The sequence below is a fragment of the Pongo pygmaeus genome, chromosome 6 (genome assembly GCF_028885625.2).
Source record: "Pongo pygmaeus isolate AG05252 chromosome 6, NHGRI_mPonPyg2-v2.0_pri, whole genome shotgun sequence".
NCBI lineage: Eukaryota > Metazoa > Chordata > Mammalia > Primates > Hominidae > Pongo > Pongo pygmaeus.
Window position 1 is genome coordinate 65,917,819 of NC_072379.2, and position 17,794 is coordinate 65,935,612.

The window sequence follows — 17,794 nt, forward strand, 5'->3', positions numbered from 1 at the left end:
AGACTCTATAATTAAGTTTTGCTCTTACAAATTCTGTTCCTCAGGTACTTTACAGCCATCCCCTGGTTGAATCGCTCTCAGTTAACTTGTACAAAATGTGGAATCCTGTATTTCTAGAAGTCATATATAAGTTGTAGCACTAGTACTTATGTATCAAATTTATTTACTAAGTATTCCATAAATTATAGCCAAATAATCAGAAGCTAAGAAGTTCTCTGTTGCAGGAGAGTTTCTTTTTTTTCCTGTTGAAGTATTGCTTTAGGAAATAAAGGTAATAACACTCATTTTTTCATGCCATTTTCCTCAAGAAACAAGCTATTATGTTTATGTAACAGTTTGTTTTCTGGTTCATTTATGCTATTAATTTAATTTTTTCTAATAGTTTTCTATCTCTTGATAATTATTGTGATTATGCCCAGAAGTAATGAGTAAAAGTCTATATAGCTTATACAGAATACAGGCTAGTAAGGATGAGAGGGAGAGTGACCCTGGCACCTAAGGTTCCTCTATCTTGCCTTCATATACCTTATACAGAATAAGTGAAAACAGTATTAACAGCCCATGTATACCAATCAGATAAATCCTTAAGAACAATACGGGGAACTTTTTTACCCATAAACAGAAGATGTATCAAGGATCCAGCCTCAAAGGACAGCTACTCTTTAGATTTTGCTTTTACCAGGTGATATAGCTATTACCATGAGGGTTCAAGAGAAACTGGAAAGTGGAAAGCTTAGGAAATCTTATTTTGGAGGCTGGCTTGATAGTAGCACTCCCTGGGAAGTTAAATAGTGTACAGGCTCCCACAAATTGCCCTACTTATCTTTCCATTTTACTTTGTTTTATAAAACCAATTAGATACTCATTTGGGTTAATAAATATTTCTTTAAAAATATAATTACTTCTGTGAATTATAAGGGAAGCATTCATATATAAGTACAAATTTGTCTAATCATATCACCTCCATCCTAAGCCATAGATTTTCCATTTCAGTAAGTGTTTTTGGAGACAATTGGATGCTCACTGAAAAATATAAGAAATTGTGAAGAAGCAGGGAAAACAAATTACCTTAATCCTACTTCTCAGACACAACAATTGTGTTGTTACCTACAGTCTTTTTTCTATGTGATTTTTTTCTTACATATATGTGCAAGATTGTAACCTGCTTTCCCCTCCCCACCATAATATTAAAATAAATTTTCCTTACTATTAAAAATTATTGGCCAGGTGTAGTGGCTCACACCTGTAATCCTAGCACTTTGGGAGGGCAAGGCGGGTGGATCACTTGAGGTCAGGAGTTCGAGACCAGCCTGGGCAACATGGTGAAACCCTGTCTCTACTAAAAATACAAAAATTAGCTGGGCATTCCGGGCACGGTGGCTCACGCCTGTAATCCCAGCACTTCAGGAGGCCGAGGTGGGTGGATCACAAGGTCAGGGGATCAAGACCTTCCTGGCTAACACAGTGAAACCCTGTCTCTACTAAAAGTACAAAAAAAAAAATTAGCTGGGCATGGTGGCGGGTGCCTGTAGTCTCAGCTACTCAGGAGGCTAAGGCAGGAGAATGGCGTGAACCTGGGAGGCACAGCTTGCAGGGAGCCGAGATCGCGCCACTGCACTCCAGCCTGGGTGACAGAGTGAGACACTGTCTCAAAAAAAAAAAAAAAAAAAAAATTTAGCTGGGCATGGTGGCAGGCACCGGTAATCCCAGCTAATTGGGAAGCTGAGGCAGGAGAATCTCTTGAACCTAGGAGGCAGAGGTTGCAGTGAGCTGAGATTGTGCCACTGCACTTCAGTCTGGGCGACAGAGTGAAACTGTCTAAAAAAAAAAAAATTCTCTGCAAGCTTTATCTTAAATAGCTAAAAATACTGTATGGGATGCATGTATTAAATATGCATATATTAAAATTTTACCTACTCCTGTAATACTGAATATTTAGTTTTTTTCCACATGATCAATATTATACACAATGCTGCATTGAACATCCTTGTGCATGACTTCTTGTTCTAATATCTGATTGTTTCCAAAGGAAGGAATTCCTGAGGAATAAGAACATTTTAAAGGCTCTAGATAGAGATTAGATCTAGATCTAGGTTACTCCCCAATAAGTATGTAGCAGTTTATATTCCAACTAACAGTGGTATAGAGAATCAGCCCTGAATTCTTAATTTTTTTTCCTTTTTTAAAAAATAAATGAATCTCATTATTGTCTAATAAATTTTAGATCCCTAAACTTTTTTTTCATATGTTTATTTGCCATTTTAATGTCCTCTTTCATGAATTGTTTCTCTGCGGCTATCCTGCTTTGAGAAAGAGAGTCCCCTTGACCACAAAATGAGGCAGAAGATCTGGCCAAGCAGTATGTTCTGTGGGAAAAGAGTGCTGATTCTGGAAGCAGAAACTCACTTCAAGCCTTTGCACCACATAGTTCCTTTAAACTGGGACTGGAAAGTCATTTTCCCTTTATTAGTCCTAGATTGACTACAGTAAGTAGGCAAAATGCAACTTTATGTTATTATTTCACAAAGGAATTTTGTGGGAACAACCTATTGTTTCAGTAAAGAGTGGACATTATTTTGTGTTGTCATATGATACTAAAATATAGATTCAATTGAACATATCTGAATCTTAAATTCTACTAAGTGTCTTTTTCTGTGGCACCCTTTATAAAAGCTGTAACTTTGTGACCAGTTGTAGAAACAAACAAAAAAAGACAGAGAGAGAAAAAAGCTTTTAACTGATTAAAAAGCAAAGAAAGAAAAATTCAATCAATCAATGAGTCTACAGAATGTCAAAAAAACTTAAGATTTTTATATTTTAAAGCCGGGGCGGTGACTCACGCCTGTAATCCCAGCACTTTGGGAGGCCGAGGCGGGCAGATCACGAGGTCAGGAGATTGAGACCACGGTGAAACCCTGTCTCTACTAAAAATACAAAAAATTAGCCGGGCTTGGTGGCAGGTGCCTGGAGTCCCAGCTACTCGGGAGGCTGAGGCAGGAGAATGGTGTAAACCCGGGAGGCGGAGCTTGCAGTGAGCTGAGATCGCGCCACTGCACTCCAGCCTGGGTGACAGAGGAAGACTCCGTCTCAAAAACAAACAAACAAACAAAAAAAGGATTTTTATATTTTACTTTGTTAACTGATTTAGGTAGATATTTTGGTCTCTGGCTGCATGAAGCTACAAAATTGACCTTTAAATCAAATTCATTCATTTATGGCCACCATAGATAATGACTTTGATTTGAATAAACTATGATAGCTAGACAAAACGATCTACTTAAAAATTCTGGGCCGGGCACAGTGGCTCATGCCTATAATCCCTGCACTTTGGGAGGCCCAGTCAGGAGGATTACTTGAGGTCACGAGTTCAAGACCAGCCTGGCCAACATGATGAAACCCTGTCTCTACTACAAAAATTAGCCAGGTGTAGTGGCGTGTGCCTGTAATCCCAGCTACTGGAAAGGGGTGGGGGGCTGAAGCAGGAGAATCACTTGAACCCAGGAGGTAGAGGTAGCAGTGAGCTGAGATTGCGTCACTGCACTCCAGGCTAGGCAACAGAGTGAGACTTTGTCTCACAAAATAAAAATGAAACTTCTGGTATTTTATGGCCATTGGAGAAATAACATACAACAGTTAAATCAGATCTAGTTAATCATTATTTCTAAGTCAAGTTTCTTATATAATGCTATATAATTGAGTTATTCTTCTGCAAGTATGAAGTTCTGTAATACCAAAATGACATATTCATTAGCACTTGAAAGAAATGTTTACGTATCAACACCAAAAGTCTTCAATCTTTGAGTTGTTGAGGGGAGAGAAGGGAAAAAGGATGATGAGCTTGGACAACACGATTTCTCTAATACAGCCTCAGCTTGTAGTAGACACAAGCTTATCTTATAGTGATGTTTTAAATAATATTTTTGCTTTTGTTTAAAAATAAAAAACAAATCAACAAATACTGAATGCTTACTTATTGTTCAGTAATTTATTTGGGTTAAAAATAAGCCTTGCACATGATCATGAATCACAGTCATAATTTGAGAACTTCTAATTGTAAAACAAAAGTAAAATATTTCTTGTGTTATTTCTTTTTCTTTTTTTTTTTTTGAGATGGAGTCTTGCTCTGTCACCCAGGCTGGAGTGCAGTGGCCTGATCTCGGCTCACTGCAAGCTCCGCCTCCCGGGTTCACGCCATTCTCCTGCCTCAGCCTCCCGAGTAGCTGGGACTACAGGCGCACGTCACCACGCCCGGCTAATTTTTTGTATTTTTAGTAGAGATGGGGTTTCACCATGTTAGCCAGGACGGTCTCGATCGCCTGACCTCGTGATCTGCCCACCTCGGCCTCCCAAAGTGCTGGGATTACAGGCGTGAGCCACCGAGCCTGGCCTTCTTGTGTTATTTATTTAAGAAAAAGTCGTCATTTGAAAAAATAATCACCCCATCATCCTACCCTGACTCTAAACTTAACTATTTAAAAATTTAACAATATGTAGGCATTATAGTTTTATAGTTTTAAAATGCTCAAAGTGTGTCACAATAACTTAAACTTTGGTCTGTATGTGTACATGTATTTACCCAGAATTAAATCTTATCTATTTTTGTCTAAAACTATTACAAGGGGGAAGAGGTTAGTTTAGTTTTTCCTTCAAATAGAGTTACTTGATTATTAAGCAAATTTAAATGTTGCATTTTGTATAGCATTCTGAAAGAGTTCACTGATGGTGCTAGATAGACTTTTTAAAAAGTAACAGCTCTTTCTTTTAACTGTACATAAGAAATTCAGAACACATCGAAAAGAAAGTAAAAAATGGAGGCAACAGCCTATGTCTTTTTTTATTCTTTTTTCAAGACAGGGCCTTCCTCTTTCACCCAGGCTGAAGTGCAGTGGCTTGATTGTGGCTCACTGCAGCCTCGACCTGCCAGGCTCAAGCGGTCCTCCCACTTCAGTTTCTCAAGTAGCTGGGACTACAAGCATGTGCCACCACGCCTGGCTAATTTTGTTTATTTTTTGTAGAGATGAGGTCTCACTATGTTGCCCAGGCTGGTCTCAACTCCCAGGCTCAAGTGATCCTCCTGCCTGGGCCTCCCAAAATGCTGGGATTATAGATGTGAGCCACTGTGCCCCACCTCCTATGTCTTTTTAAAACTATTGTATGTTACAAGAGAGAAAATAAGTTAGCATTTATTGAACTTCATTAATTGTTCCATCCATACTCCAGTTTAAAACTCCTACTCATGAATTCTATATATAAAGTGACTGATTTTGTAGACAGGGTTTTGTTTTGTCTAGAACAGTGCTTCTCATCCTTTTTTGGATTAACAAACTCTTTTGAGATTCTGACACCAGCTACGGACATTCTCTTAAAAGTTTGCTCATCACTGTACCTCTTTGATGCCACTCAGTGGACCTCAGACTTAGAGCTAGAGGTGAGCTGTTGGGTCCTTAGTTTATATGCTCTACTAAGATGTTAGACATTTTAGAAGAATTTGCTTGAATACATCTAACTGTTTTTTATCTTTGGCTCTATAATCTACATCGAAAAAATAATATGGAAAAAGGTTAACTCTTGTCTGATAGATTGGATTTTCTGCAAAGATTCCAATTTTCATTGAAGGAGCAACCCGAAATACAATAGATATAAGAGAAAAACCATGGTGTATTTTCTTTCTATTTCAGAAGTGCATGATCAAAATTTCATGATATTTGCACTTCTCTTGCTGGTTTGTCTATGCTGGGTTTCTGATATAATTTATTAGTGGTCTCTCCAAATGGTTTTATTTTGTCTAGGCTAATGTCATAAGAACTTCTGGTAATATATGAAAATATATAAAATTTTATAGCCCATCACAAGACATTCCAATTTTAAAACAATGTCATTACTTGTAAATGACAAGAGTGAAACTCCGTCTCAAAAAATAAATAAATTAAAAAAAATAAATAAATAAAATAATAAATAAATTTAATGTATATCACTTTTTTTTTTTTAGGTTTTCTGAGGATTTGAAAGTGGAGTATTTTATACTTCCAGTCCTAAGCTGTATTTATTTTACAATATTTAGAAAGTCATTCATATGATTAGGAGCCTCACTATATGTAAGCAAACTGCAACCACTTTTTTTTTCTTTTCGAAATGGAGTCTCACTATGTTGCCCAGGATGGCCTCGAACTCCTGTGCTCAAGCAATCCTCTTGCCTCAGCCTCCTGAGTAGCTGGGAGTATAGGTGCTCACTGCTGTGCACAGCTCCAAACCACTTTTGATGACTCCACCTTAGCCAACACTTCACCCAATGCATGTGTTACTACTTTTTTTTTTCAATTTCAATATTTGTAAGTCTGTCTTGGTTTTAGCATGATACAGCTATCAGGATTTTTTAAAATCTTAACTAAAGAGAGGAATGATACATCAGCAAGTGGGTTGCAAATGGAACAAAAGAATTTCGATAAACACCCTGAAAATAAAGATAGCAGGGATGATTCAACAGTGAGAGACAATCTGTGTAGAAGCCAGGGTCTAATCTCCCCATACACTTGGGAGTATGTTTTTTGGAAGGTAGAGAAAAATGAAGAGTCACAGGGAAAATGTGTTATTGCTGGAGCAGCTGTATTTCTAAGGCTTCCAAGCTGTAATTGGGTTATGTACAAGATTTTTTTTTCAGAGTGTGGGTGGGCAGAAAAAAATCTAGTTTCACATTAAAATAACCAAAGAAGAACTGTGTACCTTTGCATTTTTGCAATGTAAGGAGGAGGCAAACAGCAAGTTACTTCTATATGTACAACTCAAGTTACTTCTATATGTACAACTGTTTCCAATTCCATCTTAGAGAGACAATGAATTAGCTCAGTGTGGCCTATGGAGTCAGCTCAGTGTGGCCTATGGAGTCAGATTTTTCTGCATTGACTCCTCATTCTGTCACTTCCTTGCTATTTGACCTTGGTAAGGTTCCTTAACTACCCAGTGCCTCAGTTTCCCCATTTGGTAAAATTTGAATAACAATAGAGTGTATCTTCTTGTCAGTAAGTTAATGCCTATAAGGCTCAACCACTTATTAAGCCTGATATATGTGTTCAATAAATATGAATTTATTTTAATAGTTCTAGCTTATTTCTTCTTCTTCTTCTTCTTCTTATTATTTTGAGATGGAGTCTCGCTCTGTGACCCAGTGCAGTGGTGTGATCTCAGCTCACTGCAACCTCTGCCTCCCAGGTTCAAGTGATTCCCTTGCCTCAGCCTCCTGAGTACCTAGGACTACAGGTGTCCACCACCATGACCAGCTAATTTTTGTATTTTTAGTAGAGATGGAGTTTCAGTATGTTGGCCAGACTGGTCTTGAACTCCTGACCTCAAGTGATCAGCCCACCTCGGCCTCCCAAAGTGCTGGAATTACAGGCATGAGCCACCTCGCCTGGCATTTCACATTATCTTATTGTTACTACTTCTAAGTGATAGAAACATTCCATTTGACAATTCTCTCTGCATTTCTCAATATCCACATGGATTTCCCAGAGTTATTAATTGAACACATTTATCTTCTCTTTGTTACTTTGGAGGTTTCTTCTTCGGCATCTTTGGGAACCATGTTGACCATGCTCTGATTCTTGATGAACCACCTTCCACTTCTCCTCTTTTCCTTTGGCCTCTTATGAGAGCCAGGCTCCCTGCCCTCCCCTTTTTTTTTGGCTAATTTGTTACTCACTAACCCATCTCTTCTCAGGGGGACGTAGCTCTAGGAAATTGGAGATTAAAGGAATTTATGAAACTAATGTGGACTAGGTGTAATTCTGCCTGAACTGGGGGTGTAGGACTAGGAATTTAAATTTACATGTGTAGGCCAGGTGTGGTGGCTCATGCCTGTAATCCCAGCACTTTGGGAGGCCGAGGCAGGGAGATCTCCTGAGGTCAGGAGTTCGAGACCAGCCTGACCAATATGATGAAACCCTGTCTCTACTAAAAATGCAAAAATTAGCCGGGCATGGTGGCATGCACCTGTAATTCCAGCTACTTAGGAGGCTGAGACAGGAGAATCGCTTGAACCTGGGAGGCGGAGGTTGCAGTGAGCCGAGATCACACCATTGCACTCCAGCCTGGGCAACAAGAGTGAAACTCCATCTCAAAAAATAAATAAATAAATTTAAATGTGTATCACTTTTTTTTAAGGTTTTCCGAGGATTTGAAGGTGGAGTATTTTATACTTCCAGTCCTAAGCTGATTACTAGTGTGTATTACATTTTTAAAAATTGTTTGAGTGTATTCAAATATTCAGTCTGTCTCCCTTCCTTCCTGCCTGCCTGTCTTCCTGTCTTCCATCCTTCTTTTTGCTTCATTTGTCCAGAATGTTCTGGTAATTTAACAGTTTCAACCATTTTCCTAAAATCTCTTCTTGACTTTCAACTGGGTAGAAAATATTTCAGCCATGCATTGTTTTACTGTGATGTAGTAAAGTTGATTAGATGAAATACCCCCATTCAGTAGGAAATTTTACCTGGCTCAAAAATAATGGCATTCCATCATTTAAATATAAAATACACAGACTGGCTTATTAGACTTTCCCTAAGTCTAACAGTGGAGCAGTCAATGCATGCATTTACAGTTTTAAACACCCAATTGTTTGTCTAACTTTGGCTTTTCTGAAATCTCAGTAAACTAACATCTTCTTTAAGCAGATACTCACACAGTTTAAAAAGAAAAACATTTAGTAGGATTAAACTGAACCTTGATAATTAAGTATAAGTCACTAAGAAAACGTGCCCAGCAAGCTCAATTTCACTGGCGATGCTTTTCAGAATATTTCCACAGACGTTATAGTCAAAGTACTATGCTTTTTTCTAAGAAGTGTGCTGCTTTCTCCATTTTTCTTGGCTTGAAATTCTCATATTTCTGCAATTTTCTCCATACAAAAAGTATCTGAATCCCCAAGACTTATATGTATAAGTAAACACTAAAGGAAAAACAGATCTCCTACCTTGGGCTGAGTTCAATCTTGTTTTAGGGGTGTGGATACAGAGTATTTTCTGGGTGTGCCTGGTTAATTTAATTAGACCATGCAGCTGCTACCAAAATTTTGGTTTGATCCTCACATTGACCCAGTGCACTCTGTGAGCCATGACTGCATCAGCTATCTTGCCTGAATAAATTGTGGACAGAAGACCTTGGTGCTACAATCAAGACTCTAGGCTCTGGTGTTAGAAAGAAAAGGTTCTGAATCAGATTCTAACTCTCAACAAGTTACTTAATTTCCTTAAGCTTTAGTTTTCTTTAAAAATAGATAGTATCAATAATATCTGCCATTATAGAGGCAATGTGAGGACTAAATGAGATAATGTACTGAAAGTGACATGCCATATGAAACATTTCATTAAAAAAAATCGGCCATCATTAGAAGCAGTAGTCTGAAATAGTTTTAGGAAAATTCAAAAGTGTACTGGCTCAATAGTTTGTGAAAGCTTATATACTTACAGTATTAATGATGCCATTTTAACTTGCTGGCAAATAAAATTATTTAGTAGAAAGAATAATGATGCTAAGACAGTAGAATTTGCTGTCAGTAGACTGATGCTAAGACAGTAGAATTATTTAGTAGAAAGAATAATGATGCTAAGACAGTAGAATAATGATGCTAGTGCCAGGCATAGGGGCTCACGCCTATAATCCCAGCACTTTGGGAGGCTGAGGTGGGTGATCACCTGAGGTCAGGGGTTCAAGACCAGCCTGGCCAACATGGCAAAACCCCATCTCTACTAAAAATACAAAAATTAGCTGGGTGTGGTGGCGGGCACCTGTAATCCCAGCTTCTCAGGAGGCTGAGGCAGGAGAATTGCTTGAACCCGAGAGGTGGAGGTTGCAGGGAGCCAAGATCATGCCACTGCACTCTAGCCTGGGTGACAGACCAAAAGCCCGTCTCAAAAAAAAAAAAAAAAAAAAAAAGTAGAATTTACTATAAGCTTTTAGTAAATAAATCTAGTCTAGGACAAAAGGAAATCGCAGCAATAGAGGAATTCGGTAGCACAAGAGAGAAAGACAAACACCTTCCAAGTCCTGGCCCAGCATCAGTGTAGGAGTAGCATGTTGCAATGGAAAAAGCACATGACTTGAAGGCTAGATATGTGAGTTTTTGCTTTCTGTGTATAATGATGACGTTGGATTGAGCTTTTACTCAACGCAAAGCTGTGAAAAATTTGGCTTGCCTTCTCCATGGAATAAAAATTCAAATAGATAGGCTTTGTGGAAGGCTAAGTAATAGCCTTCTGCAAATGTCTGCATCCTCTTTCCTGGAACCTGTGAACATGTGACGTTACATGGCAAAAGGGACTTTGCAGATGTGATTAAGAATCTTTTTTTTTTTTTTAAGTTTAAGAATCTTGAGATGGGAAAATTATATTGGATTATCCATGAGGGCCCAGTGTGATCATAAGGGTCCTTATAAGAGTACAAGGATGGCAGAGGCAGAGAGAGATGGAGGTTTGATGAAGGAAGCAGAGGTCCAAGGAATGCAGGCCATCTAGAAGCTTCTGGAACTGGGAAAAAGAACAAGGAACAGATTTCTCTAGAGACTGTAGAAGGAATGACACCTTTGATTTTAGCCCAAAGAGACTGATTTTAAACTTTTGACTTCCAGAGCTGTAAGATAATAAATTTGTATTCTTTCACCATTATGTTTGTGATAATTTGTTACAGCAGCATTAGGAAGGTAATATGGGCTTCATCAGTGTGGCTTTGCTAAAACGGGGCAAGTTGAGGTACTATTTATAGACTTGAGGTGCTATTTATAGATATTTGGTTGATCCATGCATTTTTTATAATTATGGTTTTTAAATGAGCTTTAAAATTTGTGGTAATTATTACAAATGGCAGAGAAATAAATAAAGGCTTGAAAGCTACTGTATACCCCAAACCCTCTACCCTCATTCCTCCATTTCCAATCTTCCCAGTTTCCTCTCTGGACTATTTCCAATCAATTTATAATTCCACTTCACAAACCCTCTTGGAATAAGAGCTCAGAACCAAAGCAATGAATACATAAGTTGACAATAACCTAGGAAATATTTTCATAGAGTAGGTCATATGTAACGCTATGATATACTCTGCATGCTATGAAACTGACACATTGAGTGGGCTGCAAATCAGTTTATTAGCTATGACCTAAGTTGATTTAACATGAGAACATACCATGACTTGTTTTTAAGGAGTGGTAATATATAAAATAGGTTGGCTGGGTTAGTTTTAAAACAGGTGTGATGTTGTTTTGTTTCGTTTCACTGACATCTGTGTCATACCTTATCCTTGTTAAATTGTTTTTATTCCACTGGTATCCTCATTGGTGTTTCAATTATTTTAAGACTCACTGAGTAGCCCTCCCTCTTACAAAGGAAGGGCAGTTTAACAGATAAGATATGATGGCTGAGAGCTACTGTAACAGCAGTCCCTAACCTTTTTGGCACCAGGGACCAGTTTCCTGGAAGACGGTTTTTCCATGGACCGGAGAAGCGGGGCAATGGTTTTGGGATGATTCAAGTGCATTTTTACATGTATTGAGTACTTTATTTCTATTATGATTACATTGTAGCATGTAATAAAATAATTATACAAATCACCATAATGTAGGACCAGTGGGAGACCTGAGCTTGTTTTCCTGCAACTAGATGGTCCCATCTGGGGATGATGGGAGACAGTGACAGATCATCAGGCATTAGATTCTCATAAAAAGCATGCAACCCAGATCTCTCGCATGTGCAGTTCACAATTGGGTTCGCGCTCTTCTGAGAATCTAATGCCACCACTGATCTCACAGGAGGCAGAGCTTAGGCAGTAATGCTAGCCATGGAGAACGGCTGCAGCTGTAAATACAGATGATGCTTCACTTGCTTACCCACTGCTCACCTCCTACTGTGCTTCACTTGCCTACCCACTGCTCACCTCCTGCTATGCAGCCTGGTTCCTAACAGGCCATGGATTAGTACTGGTCCATGGTCTGGGGATTGGGGACCACTGCTGTAACACACTAATATTTACAGATGACTCTGATGGATCTTGATCTCTCTGGACAGCTGCCTTCATTGTATTTAGGATTTTCTAGGCCAGGTGTTTTTTCTTTTTTGAGGTAGAGTCTTCCTGTGATGCCCAGGCTGGAGTGCAGTGGCGCAATCTCGGCTCACTGCAACCTCCGCCTCCCGGGTTCAAGTGATTCTCCTGCCTCAGCCTCCCAAGTAGCTGGGATTACAGGCATGCACCATCATGCCCGGGTGATTTTTGTATTTTTAGTAGAGACGGGGTTTCACCATGTTGGTCAGGCTGGTCTTGAACTCCTGACCTCGGGTGATCCGCCCACCTTGGCCTCCCAAAGTGTTGGGATTACAGGCGTGAGCCACCACATCCAGCCTTGTTATGTTGTTTTAAACTGGTGTTTCATTCTTTCTTCTAGTCTCTTGTTTTATAACTATATCCAAGCCCAGAGGTAGAGGAGAAGCAAAGGGCAAGGACGCTCAGACAGTTTGGATTGAGGTCAATCCAAGTAAGGGGTAGGCTATGCGTCATGACTGGCAGAAATCAGTGTTTGCCTTAGACCAGAAGTCCTTGAAACTAGGGAATATGCCTTAATCTAGACAAAAGCCTTGTGGGAAATTAGACTCACAATGTTCTAAAATAAATCAGGCAATGTAGGCTCAAATACCAAATTATTTCAAAATTAAATAAATTAAACCAACTCATAAACTATGATAAAAGGCTAAAATTAATTACAATAAAATTGAAAATTTATTTAACTAAAATTAAAATTGCTATCCGAATGGAAAGAAAAAGTTTTTATGGACTTAAACGAGCCTAGCCTAGAAGTAAACTATCGAGTATGTCACCAATGACTGATAATACCCATGATGGGGAGATTCTAATACATGAGTGTTGAGGCAAAACAACTGAAGCCCACCAGGTCATCTTTCCAGTAAGTGTGTGCTCATCTTAGTATCAGTAACGCATACCTGCTATGATTTTTGACTTTTCAAACTGAATCACCTAGTATTTATTGAGTATCTACTATATCCAAGGCACTATAAGAAGACAACATGTCTTAAATTCACTGATTTGGTGCCCTGAATAATCTGGCATTCATTGCTTAAAGCCCTTTAGTAAATACCAAGTTGTAAGCTATACACCTAAGCATGGTATTATTTAATAATTAATTTATAAAATATTTAATGAGTGATTTGACATGTAAAACTTACATTTAAATCTGCTGAAGTATGGACATAAAGATGGCAACAATAGACACCAGGGACTAATAGAGTGGGGAGTGAGGGGGCCGAGGGTTGAAAAACTATCTATTGAGTACTGTGCTCACTACCTGGGTTTTGGGATCAATTGTATCCCAAACCTCAGCATCATGCAATATACCCATGTAAAAGGAACTCCACATGTACCTGCGAATCTAAAATGAAAGTTAAAATTATAAAAATAAATAAATACATCTGCTGAATTACCATTTTGTTTATTTATTTGTTTAGATAAAAATATCAATTCCTAATTTAGCTTCTTTTTTGGGCTGGGAACGGGAGTGGGAAGTAGGGGTGACAGAATCTCCCTCTGTCACCCAGGCTGGAGTGCATTGCACCATCTTTGCTCACTGCAAACTCCGATTCCCAGGTTCAAATGATTCTCCTGCCTCAGCCTCCTGAGTAGCTGGGACTACAGGCATGTATCACCACACCCCACTAATTTTTGTATGTTTAGTAGAGACAGGATTTCACCATGGTGGCCAGTCTGATATCAAACTCGTGGCGTCAAGTGATCCGCCTGCCTCAGCTTCCCAAAGTGATGGGATAACAGGAGTGAGCCACCACACCTGGCCTAATTCAGCTTTTTTTGGCTACAGAATACCTTGCTTTAAGAAAAGTGTAGGGGCCAGGCGCAGTGGCTCACGCCTGTAATTCCAGCACTTTGGGAGGCTGACGTGGGTGGATCATGAGGTCAGGAGTTCGAAACCAGCCTGACCAACATAGTGAAACCCCATCTCTACTAAAAGTACAAAAATTGGCCAGATGTGGTGGTGCACACCTGTAGTTCCAGCTACTTGTGAGGCTGAGGCAGCATAATCACTTGAACCTGGGAGGCTGAGGTTGCAGTGAGCTGAGATCACACCACTGCACTCCAGCCTGGGCGACAGAGTGAGACTCCATCTCCCAAAAAAAAAAAAAGAAAAAGAAAAAAGGAAAGTGTAGGACACAGGGCGGGGTGGCTCACACCTGTAATCCCAGTACGTTTGGGGCCTACTGGGGTGGATCACTTGAGCCCAGGAGTTCCAGACCAGCCTGGGCAACATGGTGAAACCCTGTGTTTAAAAAATCAAAAACAAACATTAGCCGGGTGTGGTGGTGCAGGCCTGTAGCCCCAGCTACTTGAGAGGCTGAGGTAGGAGGATCTCTTGAGCCCAGGAGGTCAAGGATGCAGTGAACTGAGATTGCACCTCTGCATTCTAGCCTGGGCAACAGAGCTAGAGTCTGTCTCAAAAAAAAAAAAAAAAAAAAAAGAAAGAAAGAAAGAAAAGAAAAGTGCAAGAATTAAAAAGTCATAAAAAGTCATGCCTATAAAACTGATAACTATTGTTTTAATGAAAATGATATATTTTAAACACAACTTTAAGTACAGTACAGCAATTTTAAACCTTTAAATTGTTGGCCAGGCACGGTGGCTCATGTCTATAATACTAACATTTTGGGAGGCCGAGGCAGGCGGATCACCTAGGGTCGGGAGTTCAAGACTAGCCTGACCAACATGGACAAACCCCGTCTCTACTAAAAATACAAAATTAGCTGGGCGTGGTGGTGCATGCCCATAATCCCAGCTACTCAGGAGGCTGAGGCAGGAGAATCTCTTGAACCCGGGAGGCGGATGTTGTGGTGAGCCAAGATTGCGCCATTGCACTCCAGCCTGGGCAACAGGAGTGAAACTCCGTCTAAAAAAAAAAAAAAAAAAGAAAAACTTTTAAATTGTGGCAACCCCTAAAAAGTAGTTGATCTCTACCTACTTTCTGCCTTCATCAGCTGATAACCTTACAAATCCTTAAAAACTCTTTGGGACCCCAATTCTCAGCATGGTTGCTTGGTCCAGTGCAGGCAGTGGCTTTATTGATGAGAATTCTGCCTGTGAAGCATTCTTTAAACTCATTAGAAATAAAATGGAAATAAAAACTAGCAGGGTTATACATTAGAAAGGAATGTGTTTTACTGATATCTATAGGTATGGGGCAGATGTCGATAGGTTCAAAGGGTAAGCAGGCATTTCAGGTACTGTATTTGCCCCTCTAGGAGGGATTACAGAATTGGAGCCTGTGGTGCTCCTGCTCTGAGGTTCTGAGCATGTCCATACTATATTTATCTTTTCCTGTTGTCTACCCTACCCTGGGAAGAGAAGCTACCAAGAGCTCTATATCCATGCATAGCAAAATAACCACATGGCAGTCAGTGCCAATGCATCTAAACAATGCATCTGATTCTCAAGTCCCCACTCTTATTTTTATTTTGCATTTTAAGGAAAGCAGCATAATATATAAATTGGTTTTAATTTTGTTTAATAAGATTTCAATTATTGGTAGAGTACACTTTAGAGAGGCTAGCTGAATATGTAAATGGAAGAAAATACACTGAAGAATAAAGATAAAATCACCAGGTGACATTACATATTTAAGTAAGTTGAAAATGTAACTCATTTTACCAATATTGTTATTTACACAGAACTTTAAAATCATTTACACATTATATATGATAAAGTATATATAAAATGTAAGGAAATTATTTTATTATAGAGAAAGACATTTAAAAATTTTCACCCACAATAAAAGTAGCTCTTATTTATTATTTTTTGAGATGGAGTCTTGCTCTGTTGCCCAGGCTGGAGTGCAGTGGTGCGATCTCGGCTCACTGCAACCTCTGCCTCCTAGGTTCAAATGATTCTCCTGCCTCAGCCTCCCAAGTATCTGGGATTACAGGTGCCCGCCACCAAGATTGGCTAATTTTTGTATTTTTAGTAAAGACGGGGTTTCACCATGTTGGCCAGGCTGGTCTCGAACTCCTGACCTCAAGTGATCCACCCTCCTTGGCCTCCCAAAGTTCTGGGATTAAAGGCGTGAGCCACCACACCTGGCCCAAAAGTAGCTCTTATTTTAAGTAAGTAAGTGTTCATAAACAGGCAGGCCTGTGACTTATACTGCCAAACCCAAAGTTTGGAATAATGAATCTTTGGGATGGCTCATGTGAGGCACTTCACTTACTGGTGAAGTAGGAGATAGCTACCTAATCCTCCCAGAAATTTTACATTGTAATCCTTTCTATTCCCTGCACAACAAAAAAAATAGAATAAAATTTAGAGAAATAGTGAATACTTATTGAGAGAAATCCCTACGGTCTGGAGAAAAGAGACTAGCAAAAGTACTGTAATATATGCTGCAGAACAAAATTCCAAGTTAAAGACACTCTCCCTGCAATGCTACGGGCCGCACTCTATCTTACACTCCCTTTGCTAAAACCTTCAACATGGTTAACTGGATAATATTCCCCCTGGAAACATATTTCCAACTTTATAGCAGAAGTTGATGGGAAATAAATTCACTTTGTAGAAAACTGCTTTACAAGCAAATGTGCTAGAATTATAAAGTGAAGGATATAAGCATTATTTCATTTACATGAAATAAGCAAATTTTTGCTTCCTTTTAAAAATCTGAAGGTCAGATGGTGTGTGAATAGAACATGTATGTACTTGAGTAGCATGATTCTAGGTATTGATACATGCAATAAAAGAGATCAAAGCTTGCCAAGTAATGACTAAATACTCCTTTGCATTACGCGAACATCAAAATACGTGCTACCTCAACAGCATCACTGCACTGACTGTGCATTTACTAACTTAAAATATATGTCTCGATTTCTCAGGAGCTCTTGATGAGTTCCTTGTTCCTTTATCTTTCCATTGTGCAGAACCACTATCAAATCTGCATTCTGAATTGCAGAGAGCCTGTGAGTGACCACTAGGCATGTCCTTCCCGTCCTGGCTTTATCAAGGGCACGCTGAACCACCTGGAAGAGAGAAAGACCTGTGATCACCAGTTTGAGTTAGATATTAGTAAACTTACCTAAGTCAAATCAATTAAGGTAATCTAATAACATTCTTTGCTTTATTTGCTTGTCCCCAAAGGAATTGCCCTACTTGTAAAATAATCACCCTACTCAATAGAAATCTAGAAAGATTAACTAAAGCTGGGCATGGTGGCTCATGCCTGTAATCCCAGCACTTTGGGAGGCCAAGGCAGGCAGATCACCTGAGGTCAGGAGTTCGAGACCAGCCTGATCAACATGGAGAAATCCCATCTCTACTAAAAATACAAAATTAGCCGGGCGTGGTGGCGGGCACCTGTAATCCCAGCTATTTGGGAGGCTGAGGTAGGAGAATCACTTGAACCTGAGAGGTGGAGGTTACCATGAGCTGAGATCGCACCATTGCACTCCAGCCTAGGTGACAAGAGTGAAACTCCATTTAAAAAAAAAAGAAAGAAATATTAACTACAGACACATTATGTAAGACTTTCAGGGGAAAAGCATTTGTGAGAATGAATAAAAATGAAATAGTTGTTTATATGTTAGTGGTTCTAAACTCACAGTCAGGAAGTAGTATTTCTAAGTAGAATTATAGTAGTATTTCTACTACAATTTCTTTGAGTAGTTCTAATACTACTCAAATTTCTACTGTTATTTCTTTGAGTAGTTCTAAACTCAAACTCAGGAAGTAGTATTTCTAAGTAGTATACCTAAGTAGA

At 39.2% G+C, this 17,794-nt stretch overlaps 1 protein-coding gene across 1 annotated transcript in view; it reads right to left on the reverse strand.

Annotated features, from left to right (window-relative positions):
* Positions 1 to 15,481: 15,481 nt before the first annotated feature.
* The window catches only part of ABCB5 (ATP binding cassette subfamily B member 5), a 145,779-nt gene continuing 143,466 nt past the window's right edge, over positions 15,482 to 17,794 (reverse strand). The window contains exon 28 of the mRNA XM_054495454.1: positions 15,482 to 17,057. Coding sequence (XP_054351429.1) covers positions 16,860 to 17,057 — 198 coding nt within the window. The 3' untranslated portion in view covers positions 15,482 to 16,859. The remainder of the gene's footprint in view (positions 17,058 to 17,794) is intronic.